Genomic DNA, 21,884 nt, shown 5'->3' with positions numbered 1-21,884 from the left:
TACAAAAGGGTGGCTGCGCAGTGTTCTTCAACTGTGTTTAGAAAAACAGATTTTACAGTGAGGACAAAAATCTTTTTTTCTGTAGCACAAACAGTTGGGGAACACTACTGATCATGGGGACGTTCCAAAGCTGCCCCTATGGGTGGGAATGCTCTGAGCGAGCAGCACGTAACACATTACAGCCAACACTAGCATCTTTTGAAGCAAATACATGAAATCTGTAGAATTTCATGAACGTGTGGACGGAAGGTCCGGCACACCTACTCAACTGAGGCCTTGTGCCACGCCACCCAAGAAGCAGGTAATGGTCAGTAAGACCCGCTGGAACTGGCGCACATACAGAGGCATTCGCCTGGCAATTAGTAGCCGTGATCCATCTGGATAGTGTCTGTTTTGTGGCTGGCCAGCCACGCTTCCGGACATCATACAAGACTAGAAGATTGTCAGTCTTCCTGACTGAAGCTGACCTGTCCACATAAATCCGCAAGGCGAGGACTACTTCTAGGAGCAACTGTGAACTTTGCCCCCTGGACTTACCCTCACCAGTAAATGCAGGAATAGTAATATCCTCATTTACATGAAACCTAGATACCACTTTCGAAAGGACGGCAAGGTACAGAGAACCGCCCAGTCATCATGGAAGGAAAGAAAAAAAAGGCCTACATGAAAGAGCCACCAACTCCGAGACATTTCTAGCCGAAGCAATGGCCAGCAAAAATACCACCTTCTAGGTAAGATATTTGAGGGGAACCATGTCCAGTGGTTCAAATGTCGAACCCTGCAGGATTCTAAGTACCAAATTTAAGTCAGATGGCTCCACAGGTTGAACAAAGGGGGATTGTATGTGTAGAACCCCCTCCAAGAAGGTTTGGACATCTGGTATCAAAACCAACCTTCTTTGAAAGTATACCGACAAAGCCGAGATCTGCACTTTAAGTGATGCCAACCTCAATCCCTTATCCAGGCCTTCCTGGAGAAAGGTTAACAAATGAGGCACACTGAAGGAAAAAAGGTAGAAACCTTCCACAACTCGCACCATCTAATGTAGGACCTCCAGATCCTACAGTAGTTAATGGAGGAAGATGGCTTCCTGGCCCTGATCATTGTACGAATTACCTTATCTGACAAAACTTTTCATTTAAGAATTAAGGTTTCAACCTCCAAGCCATCAAAGCCAGCTGTGCTAGTTCTTGGATAAAGAATGCACCCTTGCTTAGCAGATCTTTTCTCAGAGGAAGATGCCACGGCAGTTCCAGCGCCATGTTGGAAGATCTGTGTACCAGGACCTCTGAGGCCAGTTGGGAGCCAGCAGGATGACTGGCTCTTTCTTTATCTTTTGCAGGACCCTTGGCAACATTGGAATTGGAGGGAAGATGTACCCTAGACTGAATGGCCAAGGAACCGTCGTGGCGTCCACCAAAAACGCCTGAGGATCCCTGGTCCTGGCACAATACACGGCCACTTTGCAAATCAGCCGAGAGGCTATTAGGTCTACCTCCAGAAGACCCCATTTTTGAACAATCATTTGGAATACCTCCAGGTGTAGGGACCACTCTCCCAGATTTAAAGCATTGCTACTTAAATAATCCGCCTTCCAGTTTTGGATAAAAACTGCCGAAATGAATGGAACCCACCGTTCCGCCCATTTCAAAATCTTACCCATCTCCGACATTGCCAATGAACTCTGAGTTCCTACCTGATGATTGATATATGCCACTGCAGTGGCATTGTTTGACTGTATCTTGACAGGTCATAAGCTCGAGGTTCCTGGGCCTGAGACAGCGCATTGAAGATGGCTCTCAACTATAATACATTTGTCGGAAGCCGAGCTTTCTCGCAAGACCAGGTGCCCTGTAGGCAAAGATGCAGAAGCACTTCACCCCAACCTAAGAGACTGCCATCTGCTGTTACCACTATCCAGTCCCAGTGTACAGACATCTTTGGTTCAGGATTCTTGACCTGAGCCACACACAGAAGAGATCGTCGTGTCTCCCCTGACAGAACTAGAGACTGACCCACCAATTGAGGATTCTGTCTCGACCATTTTTCCAAAATCACTAGTTGGAATTTGCGGGAACGTAACCCGGAAAACCGGACCACTTCGAAGCATGATACCATGCGATCCATCAGTTTCATGCATTGCAGAACTGACACACGGGTCTGTGACAGCAACAATTTTACCTGGGTTTGAATTGTCCTGACTCTGTCTGGAGGCAAGGACACTCTGGGCTTTTGTGTCGAACAGAAGACCCAGGAACACCATCCGCTGGGTAGGGATCATGTTGGACTTCTTTATGTGGATAATCCAACAGTGTTCCTGAAGAAATTGCCCAGTCAACTGCAGATGCAGGCTTAGCCGAGCCGCTGAATCTGCTTTTAGTAGGAGATTGTCCAGGTATGGAATGATCACTACTCCCTTTAACCGTAACTGAGTGGCCATCGCAGACATTATTTTTGTAAATACTCTGGGAGCTGTTGCCAGCCCAAATGGAAGCGCTCCATAATGGAAGTGTTCCCTGTCTACCGCAAACCTGAGCAGGTTGTGGTGACCTGACCAGATTGGCACATGTAGATAGGCATCCTTAATATCAAAGGATGTTAGGAATTTGTGGTCTGGTCATTATACCAGAAAAAGATGGAAATAATAGCCAAATCCTCTCTCTTGGTGTGGGACTGGTACCACCACCCCAGAGTTCACCAAGAACCTGGCGGCTACCCTCAGGACCACCCATCTGACCGAATCCTAGGGAGGAGTATTTAGGAATCGTCTGGGCGGCGGTCCCGCCAGGTCCAGAAAGTATCCCCTGGAAACTACTCCTTTTACCCATGCGTTTGTAGTGGAACAGACCTACATGTCATGAAACTCTAACAAGCGTGCTCCCACTACTGCACTCATCCTTTGACAAGGTGGTGAGTCATGCAGACTGCTTGTCTGGCTGTTTGGGGCCCAGGTGACGGCCCATCCAGGCCTGTCTGCTTTTGTGTACCGCCACTCTGGGCGTTGAGGAATGACCCCTCGCAGAGGCACCTCTGGAGTTCCCAACCTGGTGACAGGAACAATAGTGTTGTTTACCTTTTGATTTTTGTGAGGCCACCGGAAGAAAGTGAACTCTTCCCTCCTGTGGCTTGGGCAATAAACTTGTCTAGAGCCTGCTCAAACAAGACTGAACCATCATAGGGTAAGGCCCCCAAAGCTCGCTTGGATTCAGCATCCGCCACCCAAGATTTGAGCCAGAGTGTCTGTCTACCTGCCATGGCTAAGGAGGAAGTGCAAGATAGTCCCTGTCCAGCATCTAAGACTGCGTCCCCTAGGGACTCTGAAGCCTCCTTGATATTATCTGCCAAGGGAACCAGTTCAGCCCTGTTGAAATCAGACTAAATACTCTCGCTTAAAGCCGTGGCCCATGCCTCTACCGCTTTAACAACCCAGGCTGCCACCATTACTGGGTGTAGAGATACCCCCAAGGCCAAATATATGAATTTCAGTATGCCTTCGCATTTTCTGTCAGATACATCCTTTAGACTAGCAGAGCTAGGCAAAATAATAGTGGATTTAGCCAAATGCGCTATGGGTGCATCTCCCTTGCACCCATCTCCCGATCCTGAGAGGGGCAATACAACTGATATTTTCTAGACATTTGGAATTTAGTATCCTGTCTTTGTCTGGCCTCATCCCAAATCTCAAAGTTGGGGAGACGGGGAAAAATAAACAGGCCTCCGCTTTGTTCTTCTAAATATAGAAATCGATACCGGTATCAGGTCATCATCAGATATATGAAGTACATGTCTCAACGCTAAAATTAGGTCCTCAATTCCCTGATTTGTGGACCGATCTTCCTCCCAACCAGAAAAATCCTCAAACTCTGATTCATCATAGATCTCTCCTTCTTCCTGCAAAGAGAGATCCGCATCTGAATCACCCAAGTCCTGGGTAAGAGGAAGTGCCAAGCATTTACGCTGTTTGGCCACATGTGGAGAGGAAAATAACTATTCCAGAGAAGCAGACACTCTGGTCAGACCCTGGACCGATCTCTGCATGTTTTGCATCCATGGAGGTTCGGCGGAATTTCCAGATACCCCGGTCACAGACTGCAATGCCTGACCAGAGGGAAGGACATCTGAAGAATGTGTACCTAACGAAGAGGAGGTTAAAGTGTCAGTACTTACCGACCCCAAATGTGGGTAATCTCTCTTAAGCTCCACTATGGATCTCGCCAGTTCCTTGGCCCATGCTGGTTCAGCCAGGTCCGTCACCTCCTCAGAAGGACGCTGACCTAGGCACTCTGGCCCACAAGCTGCGCATAGGCACTCCAGGTCTGACTGTCCACCGGCCATCTTAGATTGACACCTGGAACAGGTGGAACACATCACAGATGCAGCTTTGGACTTTGATCCAGACTCCGTTTCTGACATTAAGAAATGGAGAAAGGAACACAAATAAGAGAGATACACTGTAGAGCAGTCTGTGTAAATAGAGATCTAACAGTATCCAAACTTCCCTCAGACTGTAACTTGAGGAAGTATTTTTCCACTCATATCTATATGTATATCAGAATGGCAGGACAGAGGAACAATGTGTGGCAAGAAACTGAATGTACAGTAACACAAACAGTACAATCGCACAGAATATCACAAATAAACCCAGAGATGCCTCCCTCCTACAGTTACAGAGTGTAATAAAATGGCGCTGATAGCTGGAGAGGCCGGGAAATAGAGTGGGCGGAGCTGCACCTCCTCCTGGTGCCCACCTCTATGGAATATGGCAGGCCATATTAACAGTGTAAAACTGGTGAGGACTGCGCTCCAGCGACAGCTGCTTCACCAGAAAAGTGCCCCTGTACCTTATATTCAATCGCTGTCTGTCCTCAGCCGATCATGTAAATAAAAGTATGTGGGCGCAGGAACCGCAGCAGTCCCTGTCTCCCTTCTGTATGGGAGAACGGGCAAACTGCAGCCGCGACTCCCAGGCGGTTCGCACACTGTCATTGTCAGTGACTTGGGTCCCCGAACCACACTGGTGGTGGATGACTCCTTTCCTGTGTGGGTCTGCATATTGATAGGGGGTGGCGGCAGTAAAGTGCATTCACTAGTGAACAATGTGGTCAAACACTAACTATGTAAACTAGACTGAATAAAAAATAAAAATAAATTGTTAAAACTTAACTAGTTATTGAAACAGTGCCCTACCCCGTTGGGCACTACTAAAAAAAAATGTAATATTTCCGGTGGAGGGGAGGCATAGAGGGGTGGGAGCAGGTTAGAAAAGTCTTTGTAGTGCCTTAACTCCACAGCACTCTCTATACCCCAAGGTCAGCAGTGTCCCCCAACTGTGTGTGCTAGAGAAATTATATATATATATATATATATATATATATATATATATATATATATATATATATATATTATACTGTATATCTATATTCTACATACCATCTGTGTTGTACAAATGCACACACAGTGGATCTAGCCATTTTGTGGACAATCAATTAACAAGAAACCAATTCCATGAATAAAAGTCATGAAGTGTATCCGTGAAGTCACTGATTCATAGGGAGTGGATAGGCAGCACACTCATGAACACAAAATGGATACAGTCACAATGCATAGTTAATTGGTGCTCTTTAAATCAGCGATTCCCAACCAGTGTACACATAACAGTTTAAAATGTTAATATTAGTGCATGAGCCACATTTTTGTGATGCGCTATGTACAATCGTGCTGAAAAATATTGGAACCGTTGCACTTTTTTCAAATAGCTCAATTTTCTTTAAACATAAGGTGAAATTACCAACAGTATTATGTCTGCATAATTCCTTTCTCTGTTACTATTAAAAAACATTTGTTTTTAATTCTGAATTTAATATGGTATATGCTTTTTAATTAGAAAATTAAATGGCATTAACAAAATTATTGACATCCTATACCCAGTATTTGGCAGCACAGCCTTATAAATAAACAATGAAGATAATGAAGAAAAGGTGAAAGTTCAGTTGTGGGTAGTAATTTTTTACATCTTGATGATATGCAAAAATAAAACTAAAGTAAATTAAATGGTCTTACAAATTGGTAGATTTGACAATTACAAATTACCGAAATAAGTAGTCTTTATCATGACTTCGACAACCAAAAAATAGCCAAGAATATCCAAACATAAGATCCTTCTGTCGATGAAGCATCTCTCTACATAAAAGAATACAAAAACACAAATGAGCAAATGTTTACAGTTTAGAAAATAAAAAAGATTAACAATTTTAAATGACGCATTTACAACTTTTGCAGAAAATTCACTGCAAACACCTGTAATGAACCACCATTAAATATTAATTGGGATTGGAAGTCTTTGTGGGTGCACACAATCTGCAACTTGCATCACAAAAGGTCTAATTTGCTGTCAAAATTGCAGCATACATGGACACCGATGCAGGATGATAAATGTATCTATTTTATTGAGACTACAAAAAATTATGTACGAGACTGATATTTTGCACAAACAATATTACCATAACGCTATCAAAATAAGAAAAAAAAAGTGTTGCCAAAATGAATACAAAAACGTTATACAATTTACATAAAAATTATTGTGTGATCTTTTATCAATGGACACTCCAAAATTTGGAAAACTTCTGTGTAGCTTGTCTGAAAATTAGCTTACAGTTTTAGGCAATTGTGAAAATATACTGAAGCAATGTCGGTCTAATGAACTCACACAAGATTAAGAGTATGTGTCTCACATTTTGGAATGATGTTGCATGATAGCAATATGAAATGCTATGGTTTATTATTTTAATGCCCCTGTAAAACAAGCCATAGGAGTACCAGCTTTGTAAATGCTATAAGACAGTTATCTTCTAAACAGTAATCATATCTAATACATTGTAATGGAGCATAAATATGGTTGGCTTCATATTAGGAAATGTCCACAGAAATATAAAGACTTCAACAACTACTTTGTAAGATATTAGGAATGAAGCCCTTAAGCTGAATGTAAATAAACGGAGATGCTTGTCACGAAGCTGGACATGGACATTAGGGGTTAATGTTTTAGGAAGTTGCTGCTCCAGGATGTTAGGGGGAGGAGTGAAAGGAGGTTTTCATATATATCTCTGGCTAGGCAGGGCAACTTCCTCTGGCATCGGGATTTCCCGCCCACCCGCCCAATTTTATGGAGTAAGGTTTTAATTAAGGAAGTACAGATTAAAGGTGTGGTGGGCAGGAGAGCTTTTTCAATCAGCGACTAATTTATACGGTGCTACCGCTGATTGGTCGCACGTCACCGCTCCTTTCGAAGCACCCTGGCTCTTGGTACCTCTGTGCGAGGACCCCTTGACCAACACTGTTCGCGTACGTCTTGGGGAGCCCAGAGGGGAGTGGTCACGATAACGCCAGATTTAGCACCGGCCGATCGTAAAGGACACTGGTGCCTGGGACCAGTGGTGTGGGCCATACACTGTTCGGTTTTCGATATTAGTTGTTAGCTGATTGAATCGCTCTCGCCGCCACCCTTTATAGGTAAATAGATAAATAAATAAAAAGATTATTTTATTTGCCACTACAAAGTTGTTGTGTCTTTATTATAGTTAAGTTTATAGTGCTAAGATTAACAATATTAGATATGGTGTTAAGCTGAGGGAATCAGCAGTCTACAGTTTATAACAATATTTATGTATCAAAACATTAAATGCAGGGAGACGACACATTTCTTCACTACTGTACGTTTTGTTATTCAAATACTACTGCTTCAAATTGGCTAGACTCAATTCAGTTTTACATTCCTAAAGTTGTAAACACCAATAATATGGTACCCGATTGCTGTAATCAAGAGAGATTACAGTGGAAATATGCAGAATATTGCTGGATTCTATTGTCTATTTGAGCACACAGAGCTTGTAGGAGATACAGCTGACCAGGGAAGAAAAAGCATGATATGACCAGAATAAAACCTATTTTTGCAAGGGAACTATCCAATACAACTTTTAAGCATAAAATGAAACTAAATTAGAAAGGTAAAATGGGGCTGTGGCCAGGGGGTGGTTGGCAAACTACAGTCCGGGGGACAAGCAAACAGCACTGGCCCATAAGTAGCAGCCCAAAAATAGGGTGGTTTTCGGTACAATATATATTTATCAATATAAAAATAGCCTATTTTAGTGTTGCTTAATCCAGCGACATTTTATTATTATAAATAATAAAAATAAATAATGCAACAAAAAACAAACCTCACTTTATATTGCATTTTATTTTAAATGTTCCTTCTCCCTACTGCATTTTTGTTTTTTCCTTAAACATACCTGACTGATTATTATGGGGTTTATCAAAATGCAAAAAGCCCATTTGCTTTAAAAATCTGGGGGTAAATGTATCAAGCTGAGAGTTTTCCGGCGGGTTTGAAAAGTGGAGATGTTGCCTATAGCAACCAATCAGATTCTAGCTTTAATTTTGTAGAATGTACTAAATAAATGAGCTAGAATCTGATTGGTTTTTCAAACCCGCCGGAAAACTCTCAGCTTGCTACATTTACCCCCAGATGTTTTGGCCAGCAAAAGGACTTGTTTTTGCTTCACCCTATATACTAATAGGGTTATTATTTGTTTTAGACTTAACTTAAACCAAATAATATGAGGGTTGCTACTGGGAGGAGGAGCAGAGCACTAGTTGTCAATCTGACACCCTGGCACAAAGCTGGATTAAGGCTCTGTGTGGCCTGTGGCACTTTAGACAGGGGGCCCCTATGGCGTAACATGGTTATCATTTTAGCCAAATACACAGACAATACTGTGTACACTACTGTTAGATGTACGCAGTTCTGCCTTCACGAGCAGTACAGTGTGAAGCGGGACCTCCCAACTGTCCTTGCAGTCAGACCAAATCCTGACTAAGCAAGACAGTCACCCAAATTCGGGACTGCCCCACTTGATTCAGGACAGTTGTCAGACTGTCCTGCTCTCTTCTAACTGTTCTTGTCACTTTCACCACTATTTTAAGACTCCACCTTCTCTCACATATATTAACAGCCCCCCCCCACACACTGTATTGACATGTTCCCACCTCTCACACACACAATGTAGCGACAAGTTCCCCCCTCACACATACACATTGTAGCGACAAACTCCCCCCCTCACACACACACATTGTAGTGACATACTCCCACCGCTTCTCACTCACCTTACCTTCTTCCATCCAAACCTGTAAACTTCGAGGGAAAAAAAACCATCGGATCAAGATCTTACATACTGATAGGGGGGAATCGCATTTCCAACCCCTTAGCCATTGCAAACCATTTCTTACTTACTATGGACATCTTTATAATCTTACAGATGACCAGTCTCTGATTTACCCCACGAGGCAGATTATCAGCGATTTCCTAGCTTCAACTGAGCTCCCTTCTCTGTCCCCAAACACAGCTTAGACACTGTACTCAGAGAGAGGACTGAGGATGCAGTTAGAGCTGCCATCAAATCCATGATGCGAGGTATTTATTATTATTTATTATTAATATTTATTTATAAGGCGCCACAACACAAGGCATCCGCAGCGCCGTACAGAGGCAAACAAAATTACAATACAATGGGAGACAGCACAGTACAGTAAACACAGCAACTCAGTAAGCTCAATGCACAGCTAGAGAGGGCGGGGAAGGGGGAGGGAGGATCCGCAAACGACGGGGCCCAAGAAGGAGGGCGCGGAAGACAGGGAGACCCCCAGGGGGGAGGAGGGAGCGAGAGTGGACGTGGGGTGGAGGACCCTCGAGGAGGAGGGCTAAGTAGCTGGAGAGCAGAGTTAGAAGTGGTGGAAACAGGAGGAGAGATGGCCCTGCTCAGAGGAGCGTACAATCTAAGGGGTAAGGCCCCTGATGGTTGTATGCATGACTTTAATTCCTCCTTCCAGTCCGTATTATCTCCGGTCCTCACCACGCTATTCAACAATGCCACTCGGGATGCATACCTACCTGAGGAGATGCTTGAAGCACAACTAATTACAATACCTAAGCCAGGCATAAACCCCTCTCACTGCCATAATTACAGGCCTATTGCGCTCCTCAATTCTGACCTTAAAATATTTTCTAAACTCATTGCAAATAGGCTGAATTCCATTTTACTGTACCTGATTAATCAAGATTTGGTGGGATTCATGCCCGGTATAGAGGCTCCAGATAAGATAAGAAGAGTTCTCAATATCTTGGAAACCCATGCATTGGCCTCTGTGCCCCTGTTGCTCCTTTCATTGGATGCCGAAAAGGCGTTCGACAGGATCAGTTGGGAACACCTATCTTGTGTCCTAACCAAATTTGGGTTTTCTGGATCCTTTCTCCAGGCCAAACGCACCCTATATTCTAGACCCTCGGTAAGTGTCTTCTTCAGGAATGGGTTCCTCTCCTCAGGCTTTAAGATTACCAATGGCACCAGATAGGGCTGCCCTTTACCCGCATTAATTTTTGCTTTAGCTATGGAGCCCTTGGCTGAAAAGATTAGAACTTCCGACTTCGTTAAGGGGACCCACATAGGTAATCCCACAATAAAATCTGTCTTTTCACTGATGATGTCCTCTTATTTGTTACTAAGCCGAGATCTCCTTACCCGCTCTATACCAAAATCCTATCTGACTATTCTGCGGCCTCCTACTATAAACTCAACCATCTAAAACAGAGGTATTGAGGGCGGCCCTTTCGCAGGACTCTCTTCAATCCCTTCAGGCTGTGAACCGGTTCCACTGGTGTTCGGTTACAATGAAGTGTTTGGGAAAACTCAACCCCTCGGACCATTTGCAAGTTGTTAAATGTAATTATCAACCATTGCTGAAACAATCTGAATCTCTCACCAAATTCTGGGCGAACTAAGAGATTTCCTGACTGGGACAGGCTGCCTCTATAAAGATGATGCTGCTCCCAAAGATCCTGTCCTTATTTCGTTCAACTCCTTACATTACCCTATTGCCTTCCACTTTGTCTGACGCGGTAAACATCCCAGGCTGGCTAGGGACAGAATTTTTTGCTCCAAGTTTAGAGGTGGAGTGGCTGCCCCCAAACTGGAAGCATATCAACCAGCCTTCCTATTGGACCAACTTAAAGATTGGCTGCCCCAGCTGTAAACCTTGGGTCCTTATAGAATCACATAGCTCCTCCCTGTTTCCACTGGAGTACTTATTATGGTTAGACAAAGCTAGTAGACCAACCCGCTGTACTTTGTACTATCAGTGATTCCCTTAAAATTTGTGATAAAATTATAGCGTTGACTCAGGACACGTCTCCCATCTTCACACCTCTCCGTATTAGCACTGTCCACCCCAATCCCAAACTTCTGCTTGGACTTCTGGCACAGCCAAGGCGTGACTCGACTAGTGGATCTTCAGGTCCTTCTCCCAACTACAGGACCGGTACAATCTCTCATCTCGAGACTACAACAAATACCTCCAGGTTAGATATTGAATGCAATCATACTCGCCTTATCTTCTCTTGCTGAAACCTGTCCCACCACTGATCAGATTACTCTTCTCTCACTCGGTTGGTATCTCCCCATGGTACCAAATTTTGATGGTCCCTGGTGAAGACTCTGGCTTGCCGATTCAGGCTTGCAAGTTTTTCTGGTGAGACTGTGGTGAGATTGGCTTCTTCATGCATGTTTTCTGGACATGTGCGAAGTTGTACCCTGTCTGGGAGGTGGTGTTCGACCTGATCTATAAGGTCACAAAGGTGAGGGACCTGACGTGCCCTGCTTTGGCCCTTCTACATCACTACCCTCCATAGCTCCAACATCACAACCGGTATGTAGTTGAATATATACTCATCGCCACTAGGGCGGCGATTGCCCACCAGTGGAAGTCCCCAGGTGTGCCACTTCTCCCTAAAATTGTTGCTAAAATCCAATGCAGTTATGTGATCGAGACCATAGGCTTCAAGTACTCTACCTCGGCATTCTCCCCTTTGATTAAATGGTTTTCATCGTACGAATACTATATGAACCACCCAAACCCGTCAGAGTTGAAGGACTCAGCTATTGGTAGATAAAGACCACCAGCTTCATAGCCCAGAGTTTCCATCTTTGATTAAACAACTGACTACTGTAGTTGTCTCCTCCTAGACTCCTTTACCGTCCCCCCTCTTACTTCCCACCTTTCACTATGTCCTTCTGATTAGTATATGTATATTTTTTCTGTGTATTGTATTATGTTTTATAAACTATTGATAACACCGTCATTGTTGTAACCCATTGTATTTTGTTTTATTTTTGTTGTAAAACCTTAAGAAAAATTTATTCAGTTTAAACAAACAAAAAAAAATTATAATCATATATCAAGTGTTCCATTCGACGCAGGCAAATGCAATGGAGCTTGAACATATCTGTAAGGATATGGAGTCTGCCTACATTTCCTTGCAATCACAGGAAAATATGAGTTAGTGGCTCAGTGCGCAGCGTGAGTGGTCAGATCTTCTGTTTGATAATTCCAAGCAGTGGCTTCTATTTACTAAGCATTCTCAGTACTCTGGGGGAAATATGGGTCGTAGTAACATGGCCTGCCTGGCCCGGGACAAGGTTGTAGGTAGAACGCTCACAGCTATCTTTGATTACAAGAAAATTAAACACATTACTGGCACAGGTATTTCCGCTAGATTATTGACCTATTTTACAGGGACCTGTAGAGGCCCAAAGTTTACTTTACTGATTCGCAACTTGTTACATATTTAAACTCTATCAGACTCCCTAACTGTCACGGTATGCGGCTGCACTCCTGGATGCACCTCTAATAGTTGAGAAACTCTATTCAATAATTACGTCCTTTCCCAATCGTAAGTTGCTGAGTGTAGATGGTATCCCTTTTCAACTCTACAAAAAAAAAATGTAGACACATTTCTGGCCCTCAACTCCTTGACAATGTCACACCATTGCTACCCACGGCAACCACGCCCCCCTCAATGTCAGATCCCTTGCTTGTTGTCCTGCCCAAGCCTATGGAAAGACCTTCTCCTTCCTGACACTTACTGTCCCATCTCACTGCTGGGTTCTGATGTTAAAATTCTGGCCAGGGGGCATGGCCTGGCAGCCTTCTTCAGCGGACAAGTATTACAGCTGCTCCTGCTATTTCACCCGGAATAACTAGGAAAAACTGGGTTCTCTCTCCCTATCCTGCACTAGCAGCCTGGACACCTAGAGGATCAGAATAAGTCCTTTCCAACGGCCAGAAGGCCGAAAGTTCGGCGACCATCCTATTGAGGGCCTAATCCATGCCTCATCACGGGGACTCTCTGCTGAAAACAGCAGGGCATCTCCCTCCACACAACCGATAGACTCTTTACTTAAGCGGAGCCCTATCGCCTGCTCAGCCTCACCCCGCCTGCATTGCTGCTGAACATAGGCAAAGGTTTAAGCGATATACACTCTGGACGACAGCCAGCGTTCTTACCTGCCTGTAGATAGGAACAGCGGAAGACAGCACTTCAACCGACTGCTGGTAGCCTCTGCATGTGGACACCACGGGACCGGCTCCCCCACACGGACTTCAAGTAAGCTGACAGGTCAGTGTGGCGCTCCCTATTTGACACCCCATTTGGGCAGCAACATCTGTCTGAGCGTCCTCCCCGCCAGCACCCCAAATGACAGCTTCACCCACAAAGCATCCGTCCCTCTTAAATAGCCTGTGGACCCTTCAACGAACATATATTGCTTAGAAAGACAGCGGCTACATGCACTGATCCACAGCCTGCACGCAAGCACAAAATAGAGACACAGTGTCACCGCTGTCATAATCGGTTATAACCTATGCAAAGGGAACCGCAAACATCAGAGGGTTAATCTCTACAACCTATAATTTTCTGTTGACCTGTCTCCTCTGTGTAAAGCATTGCTGCCCTCTAGAGACCAACTCGAAAACTACAGCAGCTAATACCAGGCAGATAGTTTGTAGTTGCTCACACAGTACACTTGTCGCTTCTGGACACTTCTAAGCTCTGATACTGCAACTCACCTACTGTGCGTCCAGCACGAAGGGCTTGTGGTCTAGTGGCACAACTACAGAACAACCTCTAAACGCAATCAATTAACCAGTACTTAAAACTAAAATAAGCTTGACGACAACATAACTTGTGACCGCTACAGCACTCTATTTGTGGCCTATTGACGTCACTACGGAGCAGTCATTCACTCACAATTATTCACACCAGAACCATCTACCAGCTAATATGTACTAATTACCCTATGTAGGGGCATCAACTCATTATCTCTAGAACATTAACATACTGTAAGAATACAATCGACCTGTAATGACATCCAGAACAAAACGGACTACCTCAATGGACACCTCTAACTTCTTTGACAGAAACAAAAAGAAATCCCAAATGATGTCCATGGCTCAACAACAGCTAGACCGTTCACCAAGTTCCAACACAATGGGAGAGGACGAAGTCCCTTCTGCTATGAAACACTTAATCAGTTTTCTGGTTTAAGACATCAAGACGATTTTCCATGAGTTGCGTCAAGCAATCTCGGAGTTCCGCAAAAATATTAACGAACTGGGTGACCGCACTGATGCCCTGGAGACCAAAACGGATGAGATCTGCAGATCTTTAGCGGACACTAGACAGGAGCTTTCCTCACTGCACTCCGGTGTCGCATGTTTGACAGAGAAATGTGAGGATATTAAAAATAGAGCCCGAAGGAATAACATTCGCCTCAGAAACAATTCTGAAACAGTGGACGCACTAGCCCTCCGTGGCTTTCTGCTTGGCTTCTTTAAAACCATTTTAACAGATGCCACGGATGCAGACCTCCTCCTAGACAGAGCACACAGGTCTCTACGACCCAGGTCCGCTCCAGGTCAACAACCTAGGGATGTCAATATCAGCATGCAATACTACCACGTAAAGGAGAAAGTCATGCAGGCTACAAGGAACCACAACTCCATTCCATACCTTGGCAACAATATCCAACTGTTCGCAGACCTGGCTCCTCTCACCATTCAAAAGCGCAGGGAGTTGAAGGACACCACAAAGATGGATATCGTTACCATTGGCGCTTTCCCTTCCGGCTTCAGGTCTTTACAGAATCCAGGCCTCTCTTTGCAAAGACCCCCGCAGAAGTTGCTATAATACTTGAAAAATTGGGACTACCGCCTAGTTCTACACCGTTTCTCGCCACATCAGCGGCACCACCCCCTACCTTGCAGGCCTAATGGGACACTGCGTGAACCTAACAAGAGTTGGGAACCTGATCTGTTGATCTCTTTATTTCAATACAGAAATGATCATTTCTGAAAGACACTGGACATAGCCTTGACCCTCAGAGACTCTTAACTTGATGGCCCTTGATGCTGTCTCTCCCCCACCCTATTGTCTTTTCTATCCCCCCCCACACTTTTTTCATCTTTACAGGTACGAGCACAGCACAACCGCGATCTCAACACAAATTGATTAGACATGATCTGTAAAGTAATCTGGAGAAGACACTACAGCACACCCTCCATCTTCATCTCTGCCATCGATGAGGGACATCACTTATCCCAGGGTCACAGTCCAATCGTTTATCTATGTAACGTGTTCTATGAAAAATTCTGCAATGGTGATGTTTAGCTTTTATGATGATTTTACCTTGCAAGATTACCAAGTCTACATTGCACTTTTAGAAATGTTTACTACGGTTATATATTTGTTCTGAAAATAGTATTTTCATACCTGTTAATATTTCATCTACGGCTTTAAATTGTATTTGCTGACGCCCCCGCTCTTGTATACCAACTACCCGAAACTTACTTTCACTACAACACTCCCCTCCCCCATTACCTATATTTTCTGGGAGCTGCACCCTGTAGCGACACCCCTATCCTACCTGAAGTCGAGCAACCACAGGCCGGATACGCCATGACCGGCCATTTCCTTCCCTCCCTGACAGCTTAAACTTGCCTCACTCCTCCACCTCTCACCCTTTCCTTTTTTCAACATCCTTCACGTAACCTCTGACCATTTTATTAATTATTGGTCCTGCAACCGTCCACAAGTACTAAAGACTCGGAGGAGCCCCTCCACAGCACATACCAGATTTCCTCTCATAACATGTCTCTCCAATTACTGACTGTTCATGACAAGGGACTAAACACACTCCAGAAGCATTCCATACTTATGGCTGCACTAAAAAAGTCAAATGCAGACATAGTCTCTCCAAAAAACCCACCTCACCCAACTGTACGTGAAATTCCAGGGTTTTCTCTCAAAGTTTTTTTCCTCAGCCGCATCCAAACACCAGGGTGTGGGTATTCTTGAGCACCCAGCTATCCCACTGGCGGTGAGCCATTCGACTGCAGACCCAGATGGCCGATTTCTCATCTTGGTAGGCACACTAGGCCAGCTCCCAAACACTTTAGTCTGTTGCTACCAAAAACCCCTTCTTCCAGAGGCTATTTAGTCTTGCAAATGAACATGCTGAGGGCCACTTGCTAACGTTAGGCCACTTTAAAATGATAATAGATCCCATGTTGGATAGGTCTCCAACGACCGCAAGCTCCCCACAACCTCAAACATACTCTACCTGACAGGCTAAACAATTTGTTTGATTACTCAAAGAGCACTCTTTTCTAGAAGCATGGCGGGTGGTCAATGGCACTGACACTTTCTATTCACATCCCCATAGCAAATACACCCAAATAGATTATTTTCTAATAGACGCCAGACTAGCTACTAAACTTCTTGGAGCTGGGGTCCATCCGTTCGCCTGGACAGACCACATGGGAGGATCTCTCTAAATAGACATCGTAAATCTCCCCAAAAGTAGCCCAACTTGGAAATTATCTGGCACCCTTTTGCTTAACCCCGCGACATGCATAAAGCTAAGGGAGGCACCAACAGATTTCTTTGCCCTAAATGAGACCCCTGACATATCACCGTCCGCAGTCTGGGAGGCACATAAGGCCACAATCCGTGGACGCCTTATTAATATAGCAGCTGCCCGACACAGGGAGGGATGGAAACAGATATCTGCACTCAAAACTTGACTCCTCTCCCAACATCAGGGACATCAGTCACACCTACAGGACTTGACGGTAGTGAGGGGCCAGATCAACGCGTCTTCTAAAAAAAAAATCAGCCCATAATCCTAAATGGATCCAACAACTTTTCTACGATAAAGCAATAAGGCAGATTCCCTCCTGGCCTGGAGGCTGCGGCAGAGACGTACGTGCAATGCGATTTCATCCATTAAAAGATCTCAAAGGCAACTAACATACAACCCGAACTCGATCTTAAAAGAATTCCAAGCATATTATTCATCACTGTATGATTTGGACGCATCAGAGAAGCCACCCCCTGGCCTCAACGAAAGAATAAGCGCTTATCAACACTCATGCCAGAGCTTTCTGAATCTGAGATCCAATTTCTTAGCTCTGATATAACAGAGGAACAAACTATGACAGCCCTACATAGTATGAAGGCGACCTCTGCTCTGGGCACGGATGGCTTCCAGTCAAATATTACAAAAAGTTTGTTGGAGTCCTTAGTCCAAAGCTCACCACCTGGTTTAACTCCATCTTTGATGGTACACCCTTTGACCCAGCCACAACCCGAGCCCAGATCACGGTCATTCCGAAAAAGGGCAAAGACCCCTCCATCCCTTTGTAGTAGCTCTCGCCCCATATCATTACTAAACGTAGATCTGAAAATATAAATCCTCGCAAATAGGGTAAATTCCGTACTCCCGAAACTAGTATACCCCAACCAGGTCGAATTTGTCCCAGGTCGACAGGCCACTGACAATACCAGGTGGACCATAGACCGCTCATCCATTAAAATAATGAATGTGAACAACCCTCCCTTCTTATCGTTGGATGCAGAAAAGGCATTTGACCGCGTTGGCTGGCCTTTCATGATGAATGCTCTTACTGCTTAATGTTTCAAAGGCCGCTTTTTCAAAGGGGTATCAGCACTGTACTTCAATCCTACTGCCTCTGTCCAGGTGAACGGATGTTCTTCTCCTCCTTTTCCTATCCAAAATGGGACCCGGCAGGGATGTCTGCTTTTCCCTCTACTGTTTGCACTGGTTATAGAACCCCTAGCCATGAAAATACACCTGAATCTTAATATCACCGGTATACACGTGCTATTTAGCACCCACAAGATTGCACTTTATGCAGACGATATGCTTCTCACCATCGCCAACCCTATAACTTCGCTACCTAACCTATTTCAAGAACTTGATACCTTCTCTGCAATATCAATTTTTAGACCACATCAGATATTTGTGTATAGCGCTCACCAGAAAGTTGGAAAATCTCTATCCAGCTAACTATCCCCCACTCAAAGCCTGCATCAAATAAAGGCATGATATGCTGGAACAAACTCATGATATCCTGGGTGGGACGGGTTATATCAGTGAAAATGAATTTGCTTCCAAGGTTGCTATACCTTTTTCCCACCATTCCTATTAGAGTTCCCCCCTCACCTTAAAAATGTTGCAAACCTCTATAATGTGATTCATTTGGTCAAACAAAAGACAGAGGATCTCTGCCCGCATTTTGCAACGCTCACCCATGGCAGGTGGCCTCAGCATCCCCAACCTTCACAACTATTAATAGGCGGCACAACTAGCCCAATGTGTGCAATGGCATTCCACATCTGGAACCAGGGTCTGGGTTGATATAGATTCAGATCTACTTGGTGGATCACGGATCTGTTCTGTTCTTTGGCTCCCAACTACACAAAGCCCAGCCTTTGTAGGAATCCACCCAGTAATGGCCCTCTCCCTCTCAATTTGGTTCCGATCTAATAGAATGGCAACTCTCTCTCCTAGACCCTCGATTTTGATACCCCTTTTGCCCATTGCTGCCTTCACGTCCGGGCTCTCACGCTCCATGTACACAAAGTGGGCAGGTGAGGGCAAATTACTATTAAACCACATTACCAGGACTCCAACATTTCCGCAGTTCTCAGTATTTGCAGATTTGACACTACCACCAAATGGTCAAAGCCCAACTATTATCCAGGTCACCAAATGTGTTCGAGAATCTGTCTCTCTCTGGACCATCCTCAATAGGTCTCATCTCTATACTGTGTAATGCATTACTACCCATCACCACAGATGTGAAAGGTCGCTCCCAAACACAGTAGGAAACTAGCTTGGGGACAACACCTGACCATGAAGAGTGGTCAGACATTTATGCATGGACAGTGTGTTGCTCCATAAATGTCTGGATTAAGGAAAATGCCAGCAACTTACTCCATAGATGGCACTACGTCCCCTCTAGGCTACACGTTATATACCCACAAACAAGTGGCGATTGTTGGAGAGATTGTGGCCAGACTGGAACCTTTATGTATGTATGGTCACAAGATACGCCCGTACTGGACAACAGTCCGAACACTAGCCCCAGCAATCCTTGGTACCCCAATGCCCTCTGATCCTATGCATGTATTACTACCCCTACCTCTTCCAGACCTCCCCACAAGCTCCTTCGGCATATTATTATCTCAGCTACTTGTCAAATAGCTGCCTCCCGGAAAGATCCCACACCCCCAACACTTCAAATAGTCTGTGGTCGAGTTTGGCATAATTACCAGATGGAACACATAACTAGTATCGTGAGGGGCGCTACTCCATATCCTTCTATAAAGTTTGGTCCCCATGGGCTTCTTACCACAACCAACCTTTGCTCCAATTTTAATAGGAGCCGGGCCTGGACTACCAGGTTAGACTATTCCTTTCTATTTGATTTGTGAACATCCTTCTCTTGTGAACATCCTTCTCATTCCCACATTCCCCTCCCGCCTCCTATAATCCTGTGCTATACCCCTTTCTTTTCCACTGTCTTATACCCACCGCTCCCCCATTGTTTGAAATGTTAAAAACAACAACATCTTTCTGGTAATAGTTTAATACATAGTCAACTTCCTATTGTAAAAGCACTGTGAGAGAGTGTTGTGCATCCTGTATTTATATGTGAATATACTATGTCAGTATTGTATCTTTCAAGAATTTCAGTAATGCTTTTCAAAATAAGATGTTATTAATAAAACGTATTTAAAAAATAAAAAATTCTGGCCAAGATTTTTGCCTGATTGTCTACCCATACCAGACAGGATTCATGCCTGGCAAGTCCACCACTACCAACGTGCTCCATTTGTTCATGCATTTACAGATGACCCATGAGGCTGGCCCGGGGGCTGTGGTGGTGTCTCTTGATGCTGTTAAGGTCTTTGATTCATTTGAGTGGGTCTACCTTTTTGAGGTACTGAAAAAGTTTGGATCTGGCTCTACTTTTAGTCAGTGGCTATGGCGGTTACATTCCGCCCCTGCGGCGAGGGTCTGGAGAGGGAAACCTGGCAGGGATGCCCGTTGTCTTCTGCTTTGTTTGCTTAGGCTATCGAGCCATTGGCCTGTTTGATACACGCACATCCTGGCATATGTGGGCTCCCTGCTGGAAGGGCCACGAATACAATAGTCCTATACGTTGATGATGTTACTATTTTTGTCAGATAACGAGCTATCCTTAATCAAACTTATAGAAGCAGTGGATACATTTTGGTGCTTACTGAGTCTGAAGATAAACTGGGATAAATTCAGTATCTTTCCGGGTTCATTGTGTTTTCCCGACTCTGTTGCCTTCCTGTTACTCTATCCAGTGGACACTACGCTTTAAGTACTTTGGTACTTGGATATCTCCTGTCCCTAAGGACTATATTACTTTAATTATCGAACCGATTACTGATTACTTTAAGCTCAGGTCTCATCCGTGGAAGTGGCTCCATCTCACTATGACTGGGAAAATCAATCAATCGATCTATTTAAGATGATTCTGCAACCCAAACATCTTTATGCATTAGAACACTCACCCACATACATTCCTAAATGGGTATTTCAACTCTAACACATCGGTCCCATCTTTTATCTGGGGTGATAAACAGGGTAGAATTAAATTAAGCACCCTCTTCAAATCCAAATCGGTGATTGGTTTGGCTTTACCCAATCTTAAATTCTACTGTTTGGCAGCACAATTATCCCACTTGATTGAATGGTTGAGGGCTTCTAGCAATAGCGCTTTCATGGGTTTCCTCGGTGAGCAGACAGGGCCTCCTTCTACCAAGCTTCAGGTGCTTCTGGTAGGTAGCTTGGCCAGGAATCTTGTCCCTATTGTTTCATAGCCGATTAAGGTGTGGACTCAACACTCCACAGAGACTGCGTTGACTAAGGTTGTCAATGATCTGATCACTGCTAAAACTAAACACCATTACTCTCTCCTAATTCTCCTGGATCTCTCGGCTGCATTTGACAAAGTTGACCACTCTCTTCTCATACACATGCTGCAATCCCTAGGGCTTCAAGACACTGTTCTATCCTGGTTCTCATCCTACTTTTCTAATCGCTCTTTCACTATTAATTTCTATGGGGCTACCTCTGCTCGCTTCCTTTATCAGTTGGAGTACCGCAAGGCTCAGTGCTAGGTCCTCTGCTGTTCTCTATCTATACCGCTTCTCTTGGAAATCTAATAAGTTCCTTTGGATTTCAGTATCATCTCTTTTCGGATGATACCCAAATTTATCTATCCTCTCCTGATCTCTCGACATCTGTGTTGTCCCGTGTAACGGACTGTCTTTCTGCCATATCATCCTGAATGTCCTCTCGCCAACTCAAACTTAATCTTTCTAAAACATAGTCAATAATATTCACACCCACCAACAAGAGCATACCTGACATTGCTATCTCTGTTGATAACATGACCATAAATACCACCCCACAAGCTCGCTGCCTAGGTGTAATCCTTGACTCACACCTATCCTTTGTTCCCCACATTGACTCTATATCTAAACCATGTTACATACATCTAAAAAACATTTCCAGTATTCGCACATATCTCACACAGGACACTGCAAAAACCTTAATTCATGCACTTATCTCCCGGATTGACTATTGTAATTC

The 21,884-nt window shown here is 44.3% G+C and overlaps 1 protein-coding gene across 1 annotated transcript in view; it reads right to left on the bottom strand.

The window, feature by feature from the left end:
- The window catches only part of MTRR (5-methyltetrahydrofolate-homocysteine methyltransferase reductase), a 209,374-nt gene that overhangs the window by 16,186 nt on the left and 171,304 nt on the right, over nt 1–21,884 (bottom strand). The window contains exon 13 of the mRNA XM_075212756.1: nt 6,091–6,176. Within this exon, the coding sequence (XP_075068857.1) occupies nt 6,091–6,176 (86 nt within the window). The remainder of the gene's footprint in view (nt 1–6,090; nt 6,177–21,884) is intronic.

Source organism: Mixophyes fleayi, chromosome 5 (assembly GCF_038048845.1).
Source record: "Mixophyes fleayi isolate aMixFle1 chromosome 5, aMixFle1.hap1, whole genome shotgun sequence".
NCBI lineage: Eukaryota > Metazoa > Chordata > Amphibia > Anura > Limnodynastidae > Mixophyes > Mixophyes fleayi.
The sequence above is the reverse complement of the archived record's forward strand: the minus strand, read 5'-3'. Positions and strand labels throughout refer to the sequence as shown.